The sequence below is a fragment of the Diadema antillarum genome, unplaced genomic scaffold (genome assembly GCF_040938485.1).
Source record: "Diadema antillarum isolate AM-2024a unplaced genomic scaffold, OU_Dant_1.0 seq00000376_RagTag, whole genome shotgun sequence".
Classification (NCBI taxonomy): Eukaryota; Metazoa; Echinodermata; class Echinoidea; order Diadematoida; family Diadematidae; genus Diadema; species Diadema antillarum.
In genome coordinates this window covers 164,063-186,988 of record NW_027271375.1, presented here as the reverse complement: position 1 = coordinate 186,988, position 22,926 = coordinate 164,063, and the positions used below count along the sequence as shown (strand labels likewise).

At 42.1% G+C, this 22,926-nt stretch overlaps 1 protein-coding gene across 1 annotated transcript in view; it reads left to right on the top strand.

Moving 5' to 3' along the window:
• LOC139731483 (uncharacterized) overlaps positions 1 to 22,926 on the top strand; it is a 116,463-nt gene that overhangs the window by 51,257 nt on the left and 42,280 nt on the right. Inside the window, exon 13 of the mRNA XM_071642367.1 lies at positions 13,787 to 13,860. Within this exon, the coding sequence (XP_071498468.1) occupies positions 13,787 to 13,860 (74 nt within the window). The remainder of the gene's footprint in view (positions 1 to 13,786; positions 13,861 to 22,926) is intronic.

Below are 22,926 nucleotides of genomic sequence, written 5' to 3'. Positions count from 1 at the left end.
GTATGTGTGTGTGTGCAACATTAATGTTGGAAAAAAAGTTGAATACTATTTTCTAATCTCTAGCCTTGTCTGACAATGTCATCTTCGGTGTCCACCCCCCAGTCTACTGTAACAACAGGAACAATGGGTGAATGATTCGCTGGATGATTTCTCCCATCCTCCTCCTCCTCCTCCTCCTCCTCCTCCTCCTCCCCCTCCCCCTCCCCCTCTCCCTCTCCCTCTCCCACCCCTTTCTTCCCGCTCTATTGCATCTTCACAAGTGACTACCAATGGTAGGCGACAACGGTCGCAACCCATCAGTTTCCAATACATGCAAGTAAGATGGGGATGCCTTTGGACCAAATAAGTATGTGTGAATTTGAAATGCTTTATCATTGTGGATATGCGTGCGTGCGCGTGCATGCACTTACCCATGGTGTAAAACGAGGACACACACACAAACTTTACATTTAAACTGAGGACACACAGAGAACTGAGGATGTCCTCGGTACGGTACGCAGACCATTCCAAACGGTTTGCTTTTGCATGCTTTTGCATGTAGGGGTACATGTTTGTAGGTCCTAGATTAGCATTATTGTATAAGTCCTCGGTTGGATGGTAATATACATACATGTACGAATGAGTCCTCGGTTGACAAGAGTCCTACTGACACACAGGTCCTCGGTTATGTGGTAAAATTCTTATGGGTAAAACAGGTCCTCGGTTTCCACCATAGACGCGTATGTGTGTGTGTAAGGGGAGGGGGTGGGATTAATGAAAGTTGAATACCGGTAATGTTTATTTCTTCATTTTAATTTGGAATGAAAAATTCATGCTTTGACTTGCTTTTGATAGTGAATTCCTGAGGAGCCTTGCTGGTCAGTGTGCCACTGAGACCTGTGGACCAGTCACTATTTAGAATAAGGCTCATAGCAAAATGAACAAATCAAAAGAGTAGTCCTGGTAATGAGTAATAATTGTGCAGTCATGTAGAAAGATGGAGGGAAGGGACGTATATGACCCCGTTTATAGTGCGAGGCTCGGCCGCGGCTCGGCCCAGCCCCGCTTCAGTGTAAATGCACAAAGGCCAAGTGCGGGGCCAAAATTGGCCGCGCATTTGGCCTCGCTTTGGAGGTGATTTCCAGAGCCCGAGCCCGGCCTTTTCTCAGTGTAAACGCAAACTGGGCCAAATGCGCGGCCAATTTTAGTCTGGCTTCCAAACCCTCTGCCCCGTACTATTTCGCTATTCAGGATATTAACCCCCTCAACGTTGAAAGCTAGTATAGTTTAAGGTGGTTTTGTCCTGCAAAGGATTTTTCCTTTGGCAAAGGCCTTTGCCCGAACGGCGACTTTGTCACCACGGAATCCAGTTGGCAAAGGGCCTGAAAACCAGACTATACCAAATTGCGTTTGTTTACAAGCAGAGCGCCACTACGACAAAATATTGAAAGGTTTGAATCAAAAGCGCGGCCGAGCCCGGCAGTGTAAACGGACAAAATTGCGGGGCTCGGCCCCGCAATTGAGGCTGGGCTCGGCCGCGGCTCGGCTCAGCCCCGCACTGTAAACGGGGTCTTTGATACAAAGCAACAAAATGTCCTGCGTCCTCTTACACACATTCGTACATAAAATGCACAAACAGACACCCACACAAGAGCTAACCACTCTTAACATTTCAATGGTGTCGGGCATTCCAAGGTTGGTGCTCTGCAATTTCACACTACTCCTCACCATGTTCGAGAAAACATTCCATACTTAAAGCTGAAACATTGTTCTGAGAAGGACTCAAAATTCATCATCTGCCATTTTGAAATTGTTTGCAATATATATCAAGAGACTTTACCAAGAAACGTGTCTGGCGGATGCCATCTGTCAGGATAATGAGAAGTTTTAGAGTATTTTGAGATCCAACATGTGAAATGATAAAAGTAGGTGTACCCAACTTATATTCCTGAAGTGCCCTCCCCTTCCAAGTACGGGTTTGTAGGTTGAATGTTTCTAGAAGGTGATAATCGAAACATGTCCTAACAGCAGCTAACAGCAGCTAACAAGCAGCGCATGCAGTTCATTCTCATGGAATGGACACTGCAGTGGCACGATATTTTGTAATTTATGTATTAAAATCATTTCGAAAACATCACAAAGCAACCATGATTGGGAATGCTCTGAGAATGGAATACTTCCAGTGTACCGTTTTGGGGTAACATTTCTTGTTTTCATCATTACCCAAGTGAAATCATGCTATCCTAGTGTTACTTCACACATTTCGTGTGCATATATGTCTTTCTTTTAGAGCAAACTCAACACTTTCTGCAGTCATTTGGACACTACACATTACCTTTAACATGACACAAATATGTTGCAGATTTTTTTCCCTTTCTTTTTTTTTTCTTTCCTTTTTGCTGAGAGAATTGACTGTTGACTGTGACCTAGAATTTGAAGAATGCAGGAGAAAAATGACCGGTAAATAGCTTGCACCACAAGTCTCGGTTCTGGTTGATTCATGTCTAGGACTGTCTCCTTTTTCATTTTTTCTTCCATTTTTTTTTTTTTTTACTCAGCAATGTCTGCACTGTGGTGTATAAGTTAGAAATCTGCAATGTGAATGCAGTGATTTATAATAGTTGGTGTTGTGATACTGGGTGGAAAAAAAAATAAAGAGAAGATGGGAATGTGACGTGAGAGTATTTTGAATACATTCTTGAAGAAAAATAAAATAGAAGGGATCTGTGCTGCTATAGCAACAATAAGTGACTGACAGCTTGTTACGATGCAAAGTCCCATAGCCAATCGATGACCTCTATTCGACAGGAAATGTGTCTCCCAGTTTCAGTGTGTACAAGATCATAGACAAGTTCTTACAGAGCTTGAAGAGCACCATCCTTATGTTTCTCCAGCGTTCCGCAGAGGGGTTGCAGATCAATGGAATACTGCCCTCTGGATCTAGATTGCGTATCAGAAAGAGTAAATGACATTTCAAGCTTCCCTCCAACCCATTGTAGCGTCTGTCAGATGGTGTTTGTGTTGTACTTGATTCTCCTACTGTTGGGTTTCATCCAGGACTTTTTGCCTCCAGAATCCGAGATCTGGGGATAAAGAGAGGGCTGGAGGTGTGTGTGTTTTTTGTGTGTCCAGGTATCGCAGATGGGAAATCAACTTCCGAGAAATACAAACATTAGGGGAGCAAAAAAAAAAGAAGATATTATAGCTGCTACTGCAAGATCTGTCGTTTATAGTGCCCAAGTAGGGTTCGTGAGCGGGAAGATTCAATTCAAGCACAAGTGGGTGGATTCTGTTCACAGGTGCATTCTCCAGGCAAAATTCCTTTCGCCTTCTCGTTTTGTTCAAGGCATCAAAAAATGAAAACTAAAGTGGACAATTTATGTCTCATTGGGCTGGAGACTAGTTGGCGACCTGATGGTGGCTCGAATCACCCTACAATCTTTGTAGTTGCAGAGACGTCTCTGCAACATCTCGTGCAATCTCGACGAGTTTCTGGGGAATTGTGGGAGAATTGAACTTGTTCAATTTATTTCATAGACTTTTTCCAGTCTCCAGCTGGTCTTGCAGATGTCTCCGCGACTTGACTGTGATGTCTCCTTAGTCGCAGCCAAGTCATGGAAACTAATATGGCTCACAAGGTCTCAGAGACGTCTCTGTGGCCTTCCGGGGACCCATTGGCAACCTAACGGAGACATCATGGAGACATCTCCACCACTGAGAAGGTGTCTCAGAGACATCCCAGTCACATCTCCACAACTTGCTAGCGAAGAAGTTATCATCTTGTTTATAGAGATGTCTCAGAAGTCAGCCTGGGGTTGCCTTCTTGGTGAGAGCAAGGAGGTCCCTGGCACCTCCTTGGTGAGAGCGCCATTGTCTGGTCTTGTGAGTTGCAAGAGTTGCAGCAGCTGATCAGTCACTTCAGTGCTGGGGGGAGTCTCCTCCAGTGAGATAGGCTCTTTAGGATGAGTACTTGCACGTAATCTGAGCATGCATTCTAGAGAAGTATCAACAGAGATTGCATTGATTCTTGGTTATTCTCAGTTATTTTAGTTTATTGAAACTGGTAAAGTTTTCAAAGTCAGATTTCTGGGAAATATGATTCTGTCATCAAAACCTCGATACTGTCCCTTTCTTCCTTCTAGCCTTTTATCGCCTTTTATATTTATTCATTACATTCTAAATCTGCCGCCATAAATCTGATTAAAATGGTGTTTGGTTTGGGTGTTGTTGTTGCTTTTCTTTTGTGGAGGCATCATTTGCAGAGCTAAAATAAGAGTAGCACAATCTCCAAGAGTTGAGCCAAAATCTGGGACAGATTAACCCAGTAGCTACCACAGGAAGCTGCCATGCGTAAGATGGCAGTGAAACCTTAATGTAGTGGTCGTGACAAGTAAGAGAGAGAGAGGGGGTTAAAATTATTTTGTTGTTGTTTCAGAGAAAAGAAAGGGTTGGAAATGAATATTCGTCAACCACAGCTTCCCTTCCTGACTCTGATTTACACAGGCTTGGGCCCACTGGAGGCATTTTCTTTTATTTGATCTGCAAAAAGCACAGGCAAAAAAAGATGCCTTCAAAAGCTGGACCTGATTTGGTGGTGAAAACGGAAAATGTAAACATAACAGTCACGGCCATTGTCCCCAGCATGTTAATGTTATCACAACCTTCAACCTCTAACCTAATTTGTGTTGGCTAGAAAATACTGGGAACACTTTTCTCCGGTCCTGAAAAATGATACGCAACCTTTAAAAAGACGAAGCCACGTCATGGAGAACAAATTTTTTGAGGCAGCGGTGCCATTCTATTCTATTCTCTCTCTTTCTGTTTCTCGCCCACAAAGGCAGCAATAACCATGACAACCAATGTTCACAGATCCAGCTACGACTAGAATGTTACCGCAACCTGCTGCCCCCTTCCCCCCCCCCCCCCCCGAAAAGAAACGAAGAAGAAAGATCTGATTTAAGAGCGCCAAAGAATACAGTGGAGCAGCTGCCTGGCGTCAGAGTATGTTTTCTGTACACTTCCAGCCAGCCTGGCATTTGGGACTAGTCTACAAAATGAGACCCCATGTCCAATCACATGCACTCAGTTTGAACAGCACCAGGCTTGTTTGCTGTCTTCCCCTGATTACCTTTGATTAACAGATTCTCCCAGGTGGATTCCGATTGCTTGCACACTTTGTTCAAGGCTTTTGACGGCAGGATGTGCGCCCTCGGCGGGCGAAATTTGTCAATGCCAAGACAGCCTGGGCAGAAAGTCTACAGAGGGGAAATACCCTTTTTTCCACAGGCATGCAAGGGTATGGGAGAAAGAGGGAGTCCTAGAGTTATGTAACACATGTGTAATTCCCGGGGGGATCCTCATGGAGACAACACTCACGAGTTAATTTCGCAATGAGCTGGCGTAACTTTAAGTTGACTCAATGTTGGCTAACTTTAATCAGAGGGGACCCCAAAGGGAGTTAGATTTCAACATGTGAAGGCTCCTGTGCTGTTCTATGAGTGAATTCCATGCTCCTAACCGCAAGATTTGCTGTGGTTAAGTTGTGGATGATTTAATAATGAGGGATGCTACCCACAAAGCTTCTACAACTCTGTAGCAAGCAGCTCAGGAAATGGAGTTGTTATCATTTTATGGAGCAACAAAAATAGAATAGATGTTACTTTTTGCCCTCTGCAAGTGGTGTGTGTAAATGAGTGAATCCCTAGAAATACTCATGTTCTTGCTAGCCTTGAGCACAAGTGCTTAAATGTCTTTTGTTAAAGGGCTATCTCACTAGAGGAGACGTCACTGCAACTGCCGCTTCTTATTAGTCACCGCAACTTGTGCGATTCGACAGACAAAATAAGTAATCACTTACTCTCTCACCAAGATGGCGACTCCAGGGCGACTTCAGAGTACGTCTTCAAATAAGGTGACAATTTATTTGTGTTGAAGTCGTGGAAACTTTGCCACAACGCCTCCAAGACATTGTGTCGGTTGGGGAGACGTTTCCATGATGTCTCCAGCAGGTCACCAATGAGTCTTTGCATGGTTGCAGAGATGTCTCGGAAAACATCATGGACAGAATTAATCTCTGTGACTTAGTCGCAACTAAGGAGACATCGGGAAGATGTTCCTGAGACCAGCTGGAGACTGGAAAGAGTGGAACATGTTTGACTCTCTTGCAACTCCCCAGAGACCAGGCTCGTCTCCTGTAGATGTCGCAGGGATGTCTCCATGACCACTCAGCAAGGCGAGACTCGAGTCGCCATCAGGTTGCCACCCAGCTAGTCTCCAAGCCAGTGAGATACCCACTTTACAGCAGGAACCTGCACACTCACACTTATTTCTGCCCCTGCCCCTCCTCTCCCCCCCCCCCCCCCCATAAAAAAGAAAAAAAAAAAGAATGATGATAATGGCAAAAGAGACTAGGATGTGTGATTATGTAATATCTCTGAACCCTGGGACACACACACACACACACACACACACACACACACACACCCACACACACACGCACACACACACACACTATGAGATAATATAGGACTTTCCTTTGCCAGATGCTTGGAGCATGTTGAAAACAATTGCAAAGTGCAGGACTTCTCTTGCTATATCAGTAATGAGCACAAATTACTGAGGAAGGTCAGAAAGGATTATGCAATACTGTGGCAAAACAAAGCAAAAGGAAAGCGTGTCTCCAGCTTTTGTTGTTTTTGTTAAGATCTGTGCCTTTTCATTTTCTTTTTTGTATGATCTCTCCAGGATATTGCTAGTAGAGTTGATGAATGAAATCCTCTTGGAGGTTCATGTTTAAATCAATGAAAAGAAATGAAATTCCTGCTTGCATCTGCACTGTGCAGTTTGATGCAAGGAGATTACATTCTTGGCTGTGAATCAAATATTGTGGCACTTCTGTTGTACAATATCTTAATTTGAATCTACAATGATTATATTTGCAATAACCCTGCCCACCACTACCCCATCTCTGTATCTTCCTTGCCCCTGCCCTGCCCTTGTCCCTGCCCCCATTCTGTCCCTTTCCCTTGCCTTCCCCTGACCCTCCCTTTCCATTCCTCGCCCTTTTCCCTCCAACTTTCCATTCTCCTGCACTTGCCCTGCACTTGCCCTACCCTTCCATTTCTGCCCCTTTCCCCCTCATCTTTTCCCTCACATCTACTTGCCCCCTACTTTCCCTCCCATTTCTGCCCCTGTCCCTCAGCTTTTCTTTCTCCTCCACCTATCCCCCCTCCGCCATTCCATTTCTATTCTTTTACCCTCATCACTCCCTCCTCCCCCTTACCCCCACTTGCCAGGTCTTCTTCTATTTCCTCAAGGCTACCCATCCCTTCCGTGCTTCCTCTGAAGCCTTTCCTTCCTTCCCTCCCTCCTAATTCCTCTTCAACTCTATCACCTTACATTATTTTTCTCCCTTCCTCCTTCTCTTCTCCGTTCCTTCTGTCCCGCCTCGACTTCCTCTTTTCTCCTCTGCCCTCTCCTCCCTCTACCATCATTTATTACCTCCATTTCTCTCTCAAATGTTCTCTCCTCAACTCTTCTTCTCCCCTATTCCTTTTCTCCTTCCTTTCTTCCTCCTCACCCTATCCCCCTTTTTCTCTGCCTCTCGTTCTTCACTCCTCTGCCCTCCTTTCGTCTACCATCCTTTACTACTGGATTTTTTTAATTTTTTTTTTTTTACTCCACAATTCGTTAGAGCTCCTCAGCGATGTGCACAGGTTTCTTTACGATTCTGCCTCGGCGGTCTCCGCTGGCTCCAGTAGTCTTTATCGGCAGGGGCAAACGTAGCACGCGTGTGTATCCTGTTAGGCGTGTGTGCCTGTCGCGAGAGTGGTAATTGTTTTTGTGCGGTACCACTGATAACAGCCACGTGTGCACATAACTCGTCAGGGACTCTACCAGCTTTGTAAGCATTTCAGGACATGATTTCTGGAAAAAGAAAGAGAAGTAGAACAAAAAAAAAGACATGTTATTATGCTGAAAACTACCCATTTTGAAATAAATGTTATGAAAGCATACTCGGATGTCATACTATAATCATTCCGGGTCCCGATTGGCCAACATTTTATCATCATACCATACATCCAAGCGATCTTTGACCCATGTCACCACAAATTCTAATGCTAACCGACTTTTGCACAATTTGATGCCGAGCTGCTGAATCTGTTATTTAGTCTGCTCAGCCCCCTAAAAATGCATTACTCACTTGACCTTGTGACCCAATGTGAAAATGATCGAGTTTTATTGCAAAACGGGTAAACTGTTGAACATTTTAAATGAAGCCCATCATCAGGAAGACCACAATCAAGCTTTTGAGTAATACCTCACTTGTTACATGACATGAAATATTATCGGAATTGTGACTAAAATGTCCCATTTTTTTTTTTACTGTTTTACTTGTTTATTTAGAGGGTTTAATCGCAAATATCTCAAATTTACAAGAATGGAGTTAACTCCTTTTGCAATCAAACTCTGCAAATCTTTCTGATTTGACAGCTCTTTGTTTTTCTTGTCTTATGTTAAAAAAACAGCTGAACTTTATTCAGGATTACTTCACTGTTTCATTAAACAGAAATATTCATATTAGAAACTCTCCCGTTGGTTTGCACACAAAAACTGCAAACCATTTTTTTAAAAATTGACTTGGCAATAATGTAGAAACTGCATCCGTACCTCTGAAAGTCAGTATCATAATGCGATGATGATGTTTTGATGCGAAAGATAGAAGTGGTAGATTGAGGGGGGGGGTAGGTAGTTAACCTTCCCCCCCCCCCCCCCCCCCCCTTGGGCTCCTTATTGTTTTGTTTTACTTAGTTTGGGGAAGTCCCTTGAGGTTTTCCTCTTCTTTCTTTTTTGCATGTTAGCAGAGAAGTGGCAGCAACATATATGAAGAGTTTTTTTTTGCCTGTCAACTGATTTTGGGAGAGAAATGGCACTAAAAAATGTGAAAACCTTATCTCTGGTTTGATTTTCTGCTTGTCATGACCCAAACATAACCCCCTCCCCCTTTATCAAAAAGCTAGATCTACCCCTGTATTAATGCATGACGTGATAGGATATCTAATGAAGATTTTGGTGCACATCAACAGAAGGTACAGTTTGTAGTGATATTATCGCCATATCTATTTAGTACATTCAATTTCCGCCTAAATGTTTTGGTGTCTTGGGGATAAACACAGCTTATATCTCTAGAGGACGTGCCAGGTGAAATGATGAGCATTTTTTTTTTTCATTCTAACTCAATGGGGGGGGGGGGGGGGGGGGTGAGAGAGACCCCGTTTAGAGTCCTCTGGTGGTCATCTAGCGCGAGTTTGGCATACGTTTCTATGGATACCTGTGAGAGAGGCAGCAGTTTCTCGTATGCACATATGTACACAAAAAACAGCGCAGGTCGACCAAAGTGTGTGCCATGTTCTCGCCGAGTCCGTTTAGAGTCCCCTCATCTAGCGCGAGTCTAGAACAAGCTGCGGAGATTGTGCTAGACTTGGGCTGGGCTGTCTAACATGTATCTTTACTTCAGACTTACGCCAGACTCACCCCAGACTTGTGCTTGTGCTTTGTGCCGTGACTGTTTAGAGTCCCCATCATCTGAGGTAAACACAGCACAACTACAGAGGTTGTGCCATGTTTTTAGGGATTCTGAACGCGTATAGAGAGGCAGTATACTGTAAAAGTGGAAATTTTCACAGTGTTGAAATTTTCGCGCATTTTGCACAACCAGAAACTAGCGCGAAAATAAAAGCACGCGGATATTTTTGCTTGCTATATGTTCCTGTACTTACTGTCTTGATTCCACAGAATTAAAAACATGCGAAACTCTTCTTATCGGGCTGAGCGCGAAAAATTAGTCACGCGAAAATATCCACTTTTACAGTAGCTGAGAAGCGCTCCAAGGGTGCTCCTTGGTCCAACTCTGTGTATAAATGGGGTATAAAAGTCTCTTTTCTTATGTCATACGCGTGCAAGCACTTGCATCAATTGCTTCAGTTGTGTTAGGTTGAGGGGGCGATGAGTTGTGATTAGATCTACCTCGGGGGTGTTTCATAAAGCTGTTCTTAAAGTTATGAATGACTGATGATCAGTTCTGATGTGCTACACTTATCAGAATTTCAGTAATTAATTAAGCACAAGAACTGATCACCAGGCGTTCTTAAGAATTTCAGTAATTAATTAAGCACAAGAACTGATCACCAGGCGTTCTTAAGTCGTTCATAACTTTAAGAAGAGCTTTATGAAACACCCCCCCCAGGGCGATGGTTGAAAGATGTTTATACGAGTTCGTTGGGCAAAATGGCAGCTAGATAGTGGAATGCGTGCCAACATGGGAATAATGAACTGTTAGAGGAAATATTGGACATAGGTTGGGTGGATAATGTGACGGAATTATCCCATGCAGCTTTTACAGATACTGCAACGACCAATAAATCTCTGTTTTATGAAAACATGTCCTCTTGTTTCTGGTTGCGGTAAAACCTCAGCTATATATCTGGATGCATTTTCTTTGACTTTGCAGATTTCATGTTGAGCTGAAATTGCTCTTTGTATATGAAATAATCCGAGCTCTTGGTGGTATGGGACACAGTGTTTATCAACTTTGTGGTGTAAGTGCTTAGTGTCCTCTTGCAGTTTTTCATGCCGATCTCATGCTCGACTCAGGAGAATGTTTTAATGCCAGAAACAATAGACTGGTTCGTACTTAGATCATGTGTCTATTTCCCAAATGACCTCTCTTTTTTTTTCTCAGTTGGCTAAGCACTTCATATGATTTCAAGGCGACATGATACATGGATATATAAAGCTTGCCCAACATAACAATTCTGCACTTGTGATTCGCAATACGCAAAACATAATATTGTGCGTACGTTCACTTGATCAGAGTCTCCAGTTTGCTGGGGGGAGGGTTTAAGGTGGGAGAATCTCCCATTTAGAATATGCTTGGGGACTGGAGTTTCTGCATTCATACGTACAAGGCAAAAGTCCATTTCTTTAAATGCTCAAATCGTTTGCAAAATGATCTTGTGCTTTGTTAGAACGAACAGACTGAAATCAGCAAAGGGAGGTGGTTTCAGAGGAGGTTTAACTGAGCTTCACTCCGGGCACAGTTCTAGAAATTTTTGGTCGCCACGGAAACTGATATTTCAGGTCATAATGTAGGATGAAAGACTTACACCCTATTGAAGTCTTGTGCTTGGATGCATTATACAGCATGCAGGTCTTTTTCACGCAAAATGAAAACGAACTGGTGGCATGATTGCTCAGAGGGGCAAGTGATTGCCATGGCAACAGAAACATTTAAGTTGGCTTATTCAAATTGATGGTGCACAGGGAAAACACACTAGCAATCTTTGTTTGTCTGTTTGTTTGTTTGTTTGTTTGTTTGTCATTTGTTTGGTGTTTGTCTAAAACAAAAAGGCCTGTAGAATGGTTCGGGCAGTTGAAATTCATGGCCACATAATTGCTTCTGGGGCATTAGAAATCTCAATTTTTATGAATGTGCACAAGTATCATGCACATGTAGTTCCTCCTAAAAATAATCATAAAGTGACGCGTTGCACCCAACATTCTTTATATTTTGAACAAGAACCCAGCCAACAACACATCATAGACTGATACCAAGCAAATGCAGGTAGTAGGTGTGTGTGTGGGGAGGGGGGTGTGGCAGTTGAGTTGAATTGTGTTAGATTGTGATATATCAGAATGGATGGGAAGACAAGAGTTTGGGGGACTGTGAGGAAAAAAAAAAGACAAGACAGCTGAAGAGTGACAGCACATCGTACAGCACCCGACTGAGTTCCCGTCACTTCAAATTGCCATTTATCCATCACCTGAAAACACTCAGCGCTTCCAGTGTGATTGTTTGTGGCTCCGGCGAGAATTCACATCAGATCGTGTTTACTTTTCCGCTCGCTGCACATCGCTTGCCTGCCGCTGGGACGTCTGTTTGGTTTTTAACCCCCATTTCCGTTACTCTGATTAAAAAAGCCAAAGGTGCGTAGCGTGTGCTCCAAAGAATGAAGTTCTCACGACTCTCCTGCTTGTGATGTCACAAGGCAGACTTTGGATCCAAGACCATATACATGTATATTCATTCAAGAAAATACTTCCGCTCTTTTCCTTTTAAAAAGGTCTTTCAGTGCCTGTATAAATGGAGATAAACAAATGAAAGCACTCTCATTTAGATGGAAAATATTGACAACAAACAATGCTCTTGAAGTTTCGTTCATCCCACTCACAGTGCCAAGCACCTTTGCACTGGTGCTTATTACCTCCGCCAAGGGAGGAGGTTATGTTTTCTTTACCGTTGGTTTGTTTGTTCGTTCGTTCGTTAGTTACATGTAGTTAGTTAGTTTGTTAGTTAGTTTGTCCGTGTGCAAGATAACTAAAAAAGTAGTTAACGGATTGGGATGAAACTTGCAGGAAAGGTTGAGAATGACACAAGTAACAAACGATTAACGTTTGGTAGTGATCCAAGAATTTTTGGGGAATTTATGAAGGATTTTTTATATTTTGGTCAATGAACTTGGGAGTTCAGGCTGAGGTTTGCCTGCGCGCACTAAAGTGCATGCTCTAGTTTCTGCTGGGATGAGGCGCGCCATGCAGCTGAGGGTTTATGACGTTACAAAGGCTTCTATGTTGGGAAATCAGGTGACTTTCAGCACACAATGCATGGGTGGAAATCACTGATATCTCTATCGAAGAACAAGATCAGTGGTGAAAATGATTTGCATGCTTGGCGGAGGTCTGCGCTCTCAGAGTGCTTCTCTAGTGTGTTTTTGTCTTTGTTTGCTGATTTATAGTTTGTAGGGTATTTTTCACGGCAGATATTGGACGAATACTAACTTTCTTCGTGTTGAAAGTTGTCAGCCCTGACAAGTTGTAAATCTCTGACAATCGCCATTATGACTTGTTTGTAAGGTGTATGAGATGTGTTTGGTTCAGTGGTTAGACTATTTGATGGAAGATCACAAAGTTGTGGGTTCAAACCCCAGGTAGCAAACATATGACAGATATGCCCCTCTTTGCACTGGGCCAATACGCAGTGCCTCATCTTATGATGGAGCAAAGCCAATATACTTTTGAATTTTGCTTTGTCCAGGGCACCGTTTCATGAAAGTTGTCAGCCCTGACAAGTTGTGCGTCTCTGACAATCGCCATAGTAACAGTCAGTGACCGGAGTTTCTCAGCCAATCAAAACTAAGGCTATTGCTGAAATTATCAGAGACTGACAACTTGTCGGGGCTGTCGACAACTTCCATGAAACAGCGCCCAGATGCTCATTGCTGTAGCAGCCCACCATGGGGATAATATCCATTTTGCAAAGATGATGCACATGAAATGTTTGCAGACATGAAAACATATCATTCACTTTAAAAGAGATGAATAATCCAGGGTGGAACTGGAGGGACAATAACAGTTGCTGGTTACCGGAGTGCACTACATAAAAAATGGTGGAAAGCAAGTCATATTTCCACACATCTTTGAATCTAACTTTAGATGCGGTGACTTACTCTGTGGGCTTGTAGGCACAATTGAAAAAACAGAAAGAAAGAAAGAAAAAGTATCAAGTCATGGGAATTTGGTTCATGATTGTTATGCTCTTTAATCAAAACTCCCTCTACTGAAGGAGGGCTGTATGAGAGATATGTTTCTCATGATGTGGCAGTGTCTTTGGGACCAGCTGTAAGCACTAACTGTCGTGAATGACGAGGTGGATATCAATGCTCTCGTATGTTTACGCGACACTTTAAATGATGAAGTATGTGCTTAACCATCAATTCTTTGTTTCTGTCACCATTTTGTTTCTCTCCAGATTTCAGTTATGGCGATTACGGAGTTGGCCTCTACTTCAGTGAATACCCTTCCGTGGCTGCTCAGTTTTCAGCAGTAAGTGCATCTTATCAGATGTTTCGATTACATTTTTTGTTTTTAACACTGTAGTCTCAGTGATGTTCCAAGAAACACTTAGGACAGCCGCTGCATATCAACTGCAAGCTTTAGATGTATGGTTATCACTGTCCGATAGTCGATGTGCACATTTTTTTTCTTTAGTTCTGTCTCGTTTTCGTCAAACCACCTCTTTTTGATGAATACAAAGGCATAGAGGAAAATCGCACTTGTGTGATTACCACCCATATCGCATGCTGTATATATCTCCCCAAAAGATAGCACTCTGCTCTTGCTTCTGGAATGAAATATATGCCATTGTTCCCTTTTCTGCTTTCTCCATAATCAAGCCCGGCAGCAGACATACCCATAATTTTGCAAATGATGTGACACAAGGGGATAATACTTGTGCTGATTGATGAATGGCCGCTCGATTTTAATGCGACGAACTCGCCCCACATCGGACCTACGTAGAGTATTTGTCACATTGTCTCCAGTCTTGTTGAGTCCCCCTCATCCCCCCCCTCATCCCCCCACCCCCCTCCTTCTTCCCAACCTCTCATTTTTTACAAGAAGTACAAAGTTTGTAGCCCAAGATTTGCCCTGTTAGCTGTAATGGTCTCAGCTCTTCAATGACACGCTTCACTTTCACGAGAAGCAATTCCAGTTTCACCCTGCATGCTGAAATATTCTCTACCACTTTTTTTTTCTTCAATAGTCGCCCTTCACTTTGAAGACTGTCAGTCCCATCAAGATTCTCCTGTGTGAGGTTATAGTTTAGCAGACTACATGTTCATTTGTATTGTTTTTTAAGGTAGAACGAAGGTTTCTTCTTTGCAAGAAGGAGCCAGCTCTTTGGAAGCTTCCAATTCCAAGAGAATTTCACTTGCCCTGAAATCAGGGTGAGATGCATCATACACTTCAGTTTGAGCTGTCATCTAGCTTTTTGGGTCTTATTATTTATTTATTTATTTTTTTGTAGATGCATGAAAGCATCAAGAGGTTAAAGGGGAAGGCTAGTAACTGATCAGTGGGAATTAGTGGAAATGCTGGGAGATGATTGTTCCAATCCTTATGGGATTCATTCAAGAGTTCATTGTATATCTATTGTTGTGTGAAAATGATTTGCTTCAGAACGGTCTCATATTCAAGTAATGTGCAGATTAATGCTGCGTCACTGACCAGGGACGCTAACCTGGAAGCATTAAACTGCACATTACTTGAATATGAGACCATTCTGAAGGCCAGTCCATATTATATTAATATAGGAATCCCCATGCTTCAATATACCTTTATGTCTGGACATTATAAGAAAATATGAGAAACCCCTTACTTGAGGGGATTATTTTTGCCAATTGAGATGTATGTAACCTGCAATTGTCTCCTTGATTGCCCTTGGAATTCTTCCTGATTTTGAAGGTGAATGTCGCCAGCCCCTAGCTGGACTATCACAACTTCCCAGGACTCAACATTAGCAGTGGACCAGTGCCCTAGGGCTACTAAAAGTTGATGTCAGGCCACCAAATATCCTTCTTGGACATCTATTGTGAAAAATACAAAATGAATTTTCATACTTCTTTTTATTTTGGGTCATTACATTTCTGTTTCTGACCACCAATATTTCATATTTGAAGATTTTAGTGGCCCAAACAGGCCACCAGCGAGAAAAAAAGTTAGTGTCGGGCCCTGCTTCCACATAGTGCAGTTAGAGAAGATGCAAACCCATGCTGTGAACATTTTTACTTTTGCAAACAGCTCAACTGACTTGTACAAGAAGTGAAACTGTTGTCTTTTTGAGCTGTTTGAATGTTGCTCATGTGCTACTGGCAATGCCAGTATTATGGGGTTAGTCCATCAAAATGTTGACGTAACAAGTCTTTTTTGTTTATTTTCCTTCTTTCTTTCTTTTTAAAATTTAATAGCTGTGCTTTCCATGTATAGTATTTCTAAGAACTTGCTTTTGAATCTACAAGTCAGTCAATGTTTGGAAGTTTACTACTTAGATTAAGCTCGAAAGACTCTTTCAATATTATATCTGAAACAACAAAAAAAAAAAGAAATGTATTTAAACAACAATAGGCCCAAATTGAAATGATGATTTCCTATTATCACCTTTTAAGATACTAACAATTTAAAGTAGAATTTAAACTGTTGTGATATAGTACCAAACAAGAGAATTTGGTGGCTGGGACGTTATACTTTATGCGTAGAAGTTTAGTGGCACACAGCTGTAACTCCTCCTGTTGTTTTGATTTCATTTACGTCATGCTGAGGGATTATAGTTTCAGACCTTTAAAGATGGCATGCCGAGTTTTAAACAAGCAATAGATACAGCTGCAGTGTCACATGGTAATGAATAGACATAATTTAAATCATGCACTTTCAGGAGGCTGGAACAATATAGCTTTGTTTGACAATATTCTTGCATTCTCCCTTCATCATTATCACCATTATGGAATCAGAATTGATTTGATAGAATGGAAATTTACAGAACAGAAGGGTGTTGATGATTTGAAATGAGTCCAGTGTTATTTTTGTTGTGCGGCCTTGTAGAGTTATAAAAAGGAAAACAAATGCTCTTTGCTGTCAATCTGTATTTCAATTTTCGGAGACTGCCAGCGTCATCTGCCGCAGCTCGTGCACTGATTGAGCCAAATGTTCGGAAATCGGATTATGGCTTTGGTAAACCGAATGTATGCTATAAAAACGCAGTGCCTATCTACGGCAAGTTATGTACGTTCCGTCCACCGGATGTGAATCACAGAAACACTCGATCGTAAACGTGGGAATGAATTATAATTTTTGCGCAAAAACATTGTCACACATGGGCATCGTCCCATCACCAACATAAGGAGGTGGGGGGGGGGGGGGGGGCTGATAAGTGGCCACTTGCTAAATAAAGCAGCCAGCATCACTAACCGTCTCCCATTAATTCACTGAGCTGGATGTTTTTCTCGGAAAACAGGATGTACGCTCAGCACATGGCTGAGCTCATCAAGCGTTGCTCAATCCATGAAAGTGCAGAGAATCATGCAATGCCAAGAGCATCCGTTTCCAGGTGACGATGTTGACTGCCCAAACAAAAACGCCACAAACTATAGCGAGAAGGTGTGGCCCAACTCTCATGCCATCTGCTGATTGGCTGGCGTGAGATGATGCATGCATTCAATCCACTGTTGATTGGCAGTCGTTCGCTGTAATCCCATCAGCAGAAGCAAAAAAGGACAAAGACAAAAATTGACTAAACCAAACAAACAAGAAAAAATGGAAAGAAAAGGCTTTAAGAATTTGCTTTAAACATCTAAGCCAAACCTTTTTTTAATGATATTGAGCTGTCAAAACATCATTTCCATTTAGTACTAATTAACTCATTCCCTGTGTTCATGTCAATAATGTATGACGCACTTCAAGGGTTTTTCGGCTCTGATGCCTGGGAGTGTGTGGAGTGTGTAGCTGACAGTGTTATGTAGAGCTACAAGCCTCCCTAATTCTGCAGAAGGCTTCCTTTAGAAAATAAAATATATTAAAATGCCTATGATGTGGGTAACTCCTGATTACTCTTTGGACCCCCTCCTCCCCTCCCCCCCCCCCCACCCTTTGATTTTGTAATGTTGGAGAATCCTGGATATATCACAAACCACATTATTTCAATTTCAATTCATTTTCATATTTTTCACAAAAATAGCACAGACAAAAATACAATCACACAATTGAAATATTATACAAAGCATAAAATGGATGAAACTTCACCGGAATGTGCAACAGTGTGTCTCACTATATACCTAAAGGTCTGTTTAAAGTTGGGCTATGGTTGTAGTATGAGAAATATAATGGGGCGTTCTTAAAATCAAGCTTGTTCAGCTGCCGGTCCCAGGATAAATCAGATAGGGGGGATTATGAACTGCAGATATCTATTTAGACCATACTTTGATTGGGGGAACCAATTAAAACAAAACAAAAATAAATGTTTCTAAAAAAACAAAACACAGAAAACCCACATGATCAACAATATTACAAACAAGTAAGGACATTGGGAAAACGAACAAGATTATCATGATTCCAGTGGGTGTGCAGGTAGATTTACGGCATAACAGTGTGGCATAGATACATGATTTTTAAGGGGTAGGATTATGTGAAATTTGTCAGAGATGTAAACAATACATGCAAAAGATGCAGTGAATTCTAAGTAAAATGAGACATTTTCAGTTTGTTCCATGCTCTGCAAATACTCATTTGGAGGGATGAGAAAAAAGCAATGTTTACAATTGAATGTAAATCTTCTGATGATTTTATTATTTTTGACCTAGGAGTGATCCAAACTCTGTGCACGTTTTCCTTTTGATAACATTTCAGTCCACACAAATGGACAAACAAATCCATTTTACTTTCAATATACTTTTGATATTAGCGACTAAGGACAGAATTGCAAGGGCACAGAACAACACTAGACCTGTCACCTCATCTTTGAAATTAGAAATACATTGTACTTATTGTTCATCATCTGTTCTCTGCCTCTACTAGGAGCAACAGGTGTATGGAGCCGTTGCTCTTGAGACAGATGTGAAAATGCATTTTGCCGTCACAATACCTGGGATTGGCAAACAATCTCCTTTGTGCATGTTGCATATGGAATTTCTCAATATTATACCTCTTCTTTTTTTCTTTTTCTTTTTTTGATGCTAAGGGGTGTTTTGCCATTGTTGCTATTTCCAAATTTAGCCACACATGGTTTCTTCCCCACCGATGACAGATGAAAAACTCATTACACACTGAAAGGTGTTTGATGAGAGACAACTGACTTTCTGGGGGCATGATACACGAATTCCCGCTTAATTTTCAACTGCTTTTTGAAGCAAACGCTCTCTCTCACGTAGGCTTTACTCTTTGAAGCAATGCCTCATTTGATGAAAGCTTGGGGTGCGACTGCATGGCGCCACCTAGCTTTCGTGAAGTGATGTGACATTCGCATACACGTGCTCTTCTAGCAGCAGCCCTCGGGCGAAATGATTGGGCACGCGTGATGCAAAGTCACGCACGGTACAAACGTGCCGCGGGCATTCTCTTTCTTCACTGTGGAGAACCTTTCATGGTTCTCACACATCCTGATCCAACATGGATACCGTCCATTTCCAACGTGAATGCCATAATTTCGGCAACGCAGGAGCGAGATTGCATGCACTTAGCCGCAGTAAAGTAGTCCACAAATCAAACTTTATCCCGTTAAGGACAGACTGATTTTGCTACAACACGCATTTCCCATAGACGCTTGTCCGAGTATACTCAGGACTCGTCCTCAACGGGCTAGGGGTATAACTGCTGATGTTACTGCTTGCCATCTCAATACACTCAACTTTACAATGCATCCCACCCCTCTCACCCCCCACCACCCCCATTCTCAGTAGATGCAGTGCAGCCAAATCATTCATTTGAGGGAATTGGGTTGAGTTGGAGTTACAATAACTGTCGACAGATTCCAGCTCTCATCTTTCTTCAGAGATCCTCTCGAGACCAGCAACATTTGCGCTTCATGCCCGTAAAAATGAAAGGAAAACAAAAAAAGAGGTAATGCAGCTGGTTCTGATGGGTCCCTTGGGATATTCGAAAGTGAGAAATTTGTGGAGGTAAATGGTGCACAGACTCAAATTACATCACAGTGAAAGTGCAAGATTTTGGATCGCACCGCATCTTAGTCGAGAAAGGAGAGATTTTTGCACTCATCATATATTGTGGGATATATGTCTCGCAAATAAATCTTGATATGCCAGTTGCACTTTTTGATAATCACAGGGAGCAAAAAAAGAAAGAGAAAAAAAAGGACAATATAGGCTTTTGAAGTCAAAGAGGATGTAGCCTACTGTAGCTCAAATTCACAAATCAGAGATGGGGAAATCCCTGTGGAGCTTCAATTTTGAGTGATAAGCACTTTGACTCAATAATATGCTTGCTTTAGCTGTAAGTCGTTTTGCTTTCGATGGTAAAAAAACAAACAAGGAAACAAGAGTACAGCTGGAGATAACTTATTTGAATGACAGCGAGGTGGTGGAATCATTTATTGGGCTTCAGATGTGATGTGTTCAATTTAGAATAGCTCTCAATCAAAGGTGGGTATCTCACTGGCTTGGAGACTAGGTGGGGACCTAGGGTGGTGACTCGAGTCTTGCTGGTTTGCGGAGACATCTCTGGAACATCTCTGTGAAGTCTTATGGAGACTAGCCTGGTCTCCTAGAGAGTCGAGCATGTTGAATTTTGGTGGAGACTGTTTGCAGTCTCCAGGCGGTCTCGGAGACATCTCTGTGACATCTCCTAAGTTGTGGCCAAGTTGCGGCCAAGTTGCGACTTCCGTGCAAATAATTTGTCACCTTGTTTAGAGACGTCTTGGGAGTCGCTTTGGATTCCCCTTCTTGGTGAGAGCGCAAGCCATTTCGTGGTCTTTCGAGTGGCAGCGAGTGATCAGTTGCAGCAGTTGTGGCAGTTAGGGTGATGTCTCCTCCAGTTAATAGATAGGCCTAAAGTGCAAGTCTGTGTGTGCGTGTGTGTGTGTGTGTATTTGTTTTATTTTGTTTTTTTTTTCCTGTTTGAAATATAAATTCACATGATGTAGCACTATAAGATGTGTCCTTGCTATGTCTTGATTAGACAAATAGAAAGGTTAATTGCCATCAAGTATTTGCAAATGAGTAACATTGGTATAATTGACCGACACACTGATGCAGATCGAATAAACCTGGATGCACCCATATCAGATAATTTAATGACATTGCACTAGCACAAGTTCTCTTCTGTTCAGAGGCTTTTGCTTTTCTTTTGTGTTTTTCCAGTTTCATTATAAGAATAATTTGTTCCAAAGTTGACCTTCCCATTAAACGATTACTTTCTCAGCATATGTTAAAAAGAGAAACACACTTTAAAGTTGCCCAAAGTAAAGCTTGAGATTGATGAACTGTGTCTGGGAAGCCTTGTGACGAGACGAACGGAAAGAGGTTAGTGAACTTTGTGTGAAATATTACTGCCTATGTCTTTGTGGCTACTTTTAGAATTTCTTGGGTGGTTCATTGTCCCTCAGATGGTGCTTACCAAGCATTTTATGCGTGACATGAAATGCTTCATGTGGGACTGTGAAGTACCAGGCTGCCATGAGAATGAACTTCTTATTGTCTTGCCTCACCTTGATTGTGTATTAATTGTTTGCATTACTTCACTACCTTCTCTAACCCTTCCAATGTCTGTAAAGGCTACTGCTTGGTTTTGTGTCATGCTCATTGTCCCTCAGTTCATTCCTACCAAGCTTTTCTGTTTTTTGTTTTAATTCTTTATTTCCCTCAAATGAATATATATCACCTGGCTTGCATTCCCATAACTATGTACATGTACCTGTTAAAGTGTCTCTGGACTCAGCACAGTAATTGCGTAAAGTCCCAAATCCTAGGGCATACAATGTGCTCAAGAAATGCCATAGCAAACATCTGCTCTCTCTGACAGCCTTATTCAAAGGCCAATCTCACCAGAGGAGATGTCACTGCGAGTGCCGCAACTTGTGCAACTCGACTGACAAAAAAAAAAAAAAAAACCTTGCACTGTTACCAAGAGGGCGACTCTAGGGCGATGTCTTGTTCACGTTACAGAAAAAACTAGTCTCTGCAACTTTGCCGCAACTAATGAGACATCTGCGGAGACGTCTTCGAGACCAAGTGGAGACTGGAAAAAGTTTCTGAAAAAAAAAAAAGGTTTAATTCTCTCATGACTCCCGAGAGACCAGGCTAATCTCCAAGAGACATTGCGGAGACGTCGCAGAGACGTCTCCGCAAACTCGGCTAAACTCGAGCTACCACCACATCACCACCTAGGCTGTAAGCCAGTTGATTACCCATTTTAACGCATAGATGTTAATGCATAGATGTTACCCTAATAGCAATTAACAACACTAGTTTATTTCTCTATTCATTTACTTCAATAAAGTACCCCCATGATATGGGTGTGTTTGGCAAAAAGATGTTAGACTTTAAAATTCTATAACTTCATTTTAAAATGTATCATTGTGTGTGCTTGGTTTCAGTTGTAGAGTGAACCTGATATGGTGTGAAAGTGCACTTTAAGATGTTATTGGTGTAAGGCTCCTAAAAGATTTACAGGAAGGCTATTCCAGAGAAGATGGGTATATACAAAGTAGAACGGTTCAATCTTTTTTTAGAAGCAGTTTTAAGTGTGAGGAACTCGCAATTACCACTTTCTGTACAGTTCCACTTGCTAGGCAACCATCAGTGTAAAGAAGAAGAAGAAAAAAGGATGATGGTGCAGATTCTCCTGTTGAATTGGATAATCATTTACCAGCACATTCCCTAATACATTTCTATGGGTAAAAGTTCACTGTCTGACAAACTTCATTACATTCAATCCTCAACACACCTCTCCTCAGATGCTCATTGCAGAGACGTGAATAGTAGTTTCACACCCTCCACTGCAATTAACCTTCTAGCACTTCCGGAAAATTTGTGGTGGGGGGGGGGGTGGGGAGGGGGATGGGGTTGATGGGATGGAGGAGGGGTGGGAATGAAGAGAGAAGGAAAAGGTGAAACAAGTGCACAGTTGAATTTTCCAGTGCCAAATCTTGAGACAGTTACACAGAGGCTAGAAGTGTTTCCAAAAGAAAGAGCGAGAAAGGGGGGAGAGGGAGGGAGGGAGGGGAGGGGAGAGTAGGGGGAGTGCTGCTGAGATTTACAGAGATATGCTGACCTACAGCACTACCCGTACAATGCGGCAAACTTTGTGGTTGCCGCAGCAATGATGTCATGCGTGCTGGCAGATTCCATGGAGTCCTGGGCGAAGTTTCGACAGTCTGCGGTTAGCCGCAGTGATTTTGTACGTTTGCAAGCCCTGTTTGATATCAGGGTCATTTGGTTACATCCATAGAGCTGATCTACATTTGTGCTTTGATTAGTATGTACAATATGTTACCTTAAAGGGAAAATTCCAAATATTTCCTTGGAACAGGAGTTTTTGTTGCTTGTTTGTGTTTCTTTTTGTGTATTTTTAATCTGATTTATTTTGTGTGTTTTTTAACAAATTATA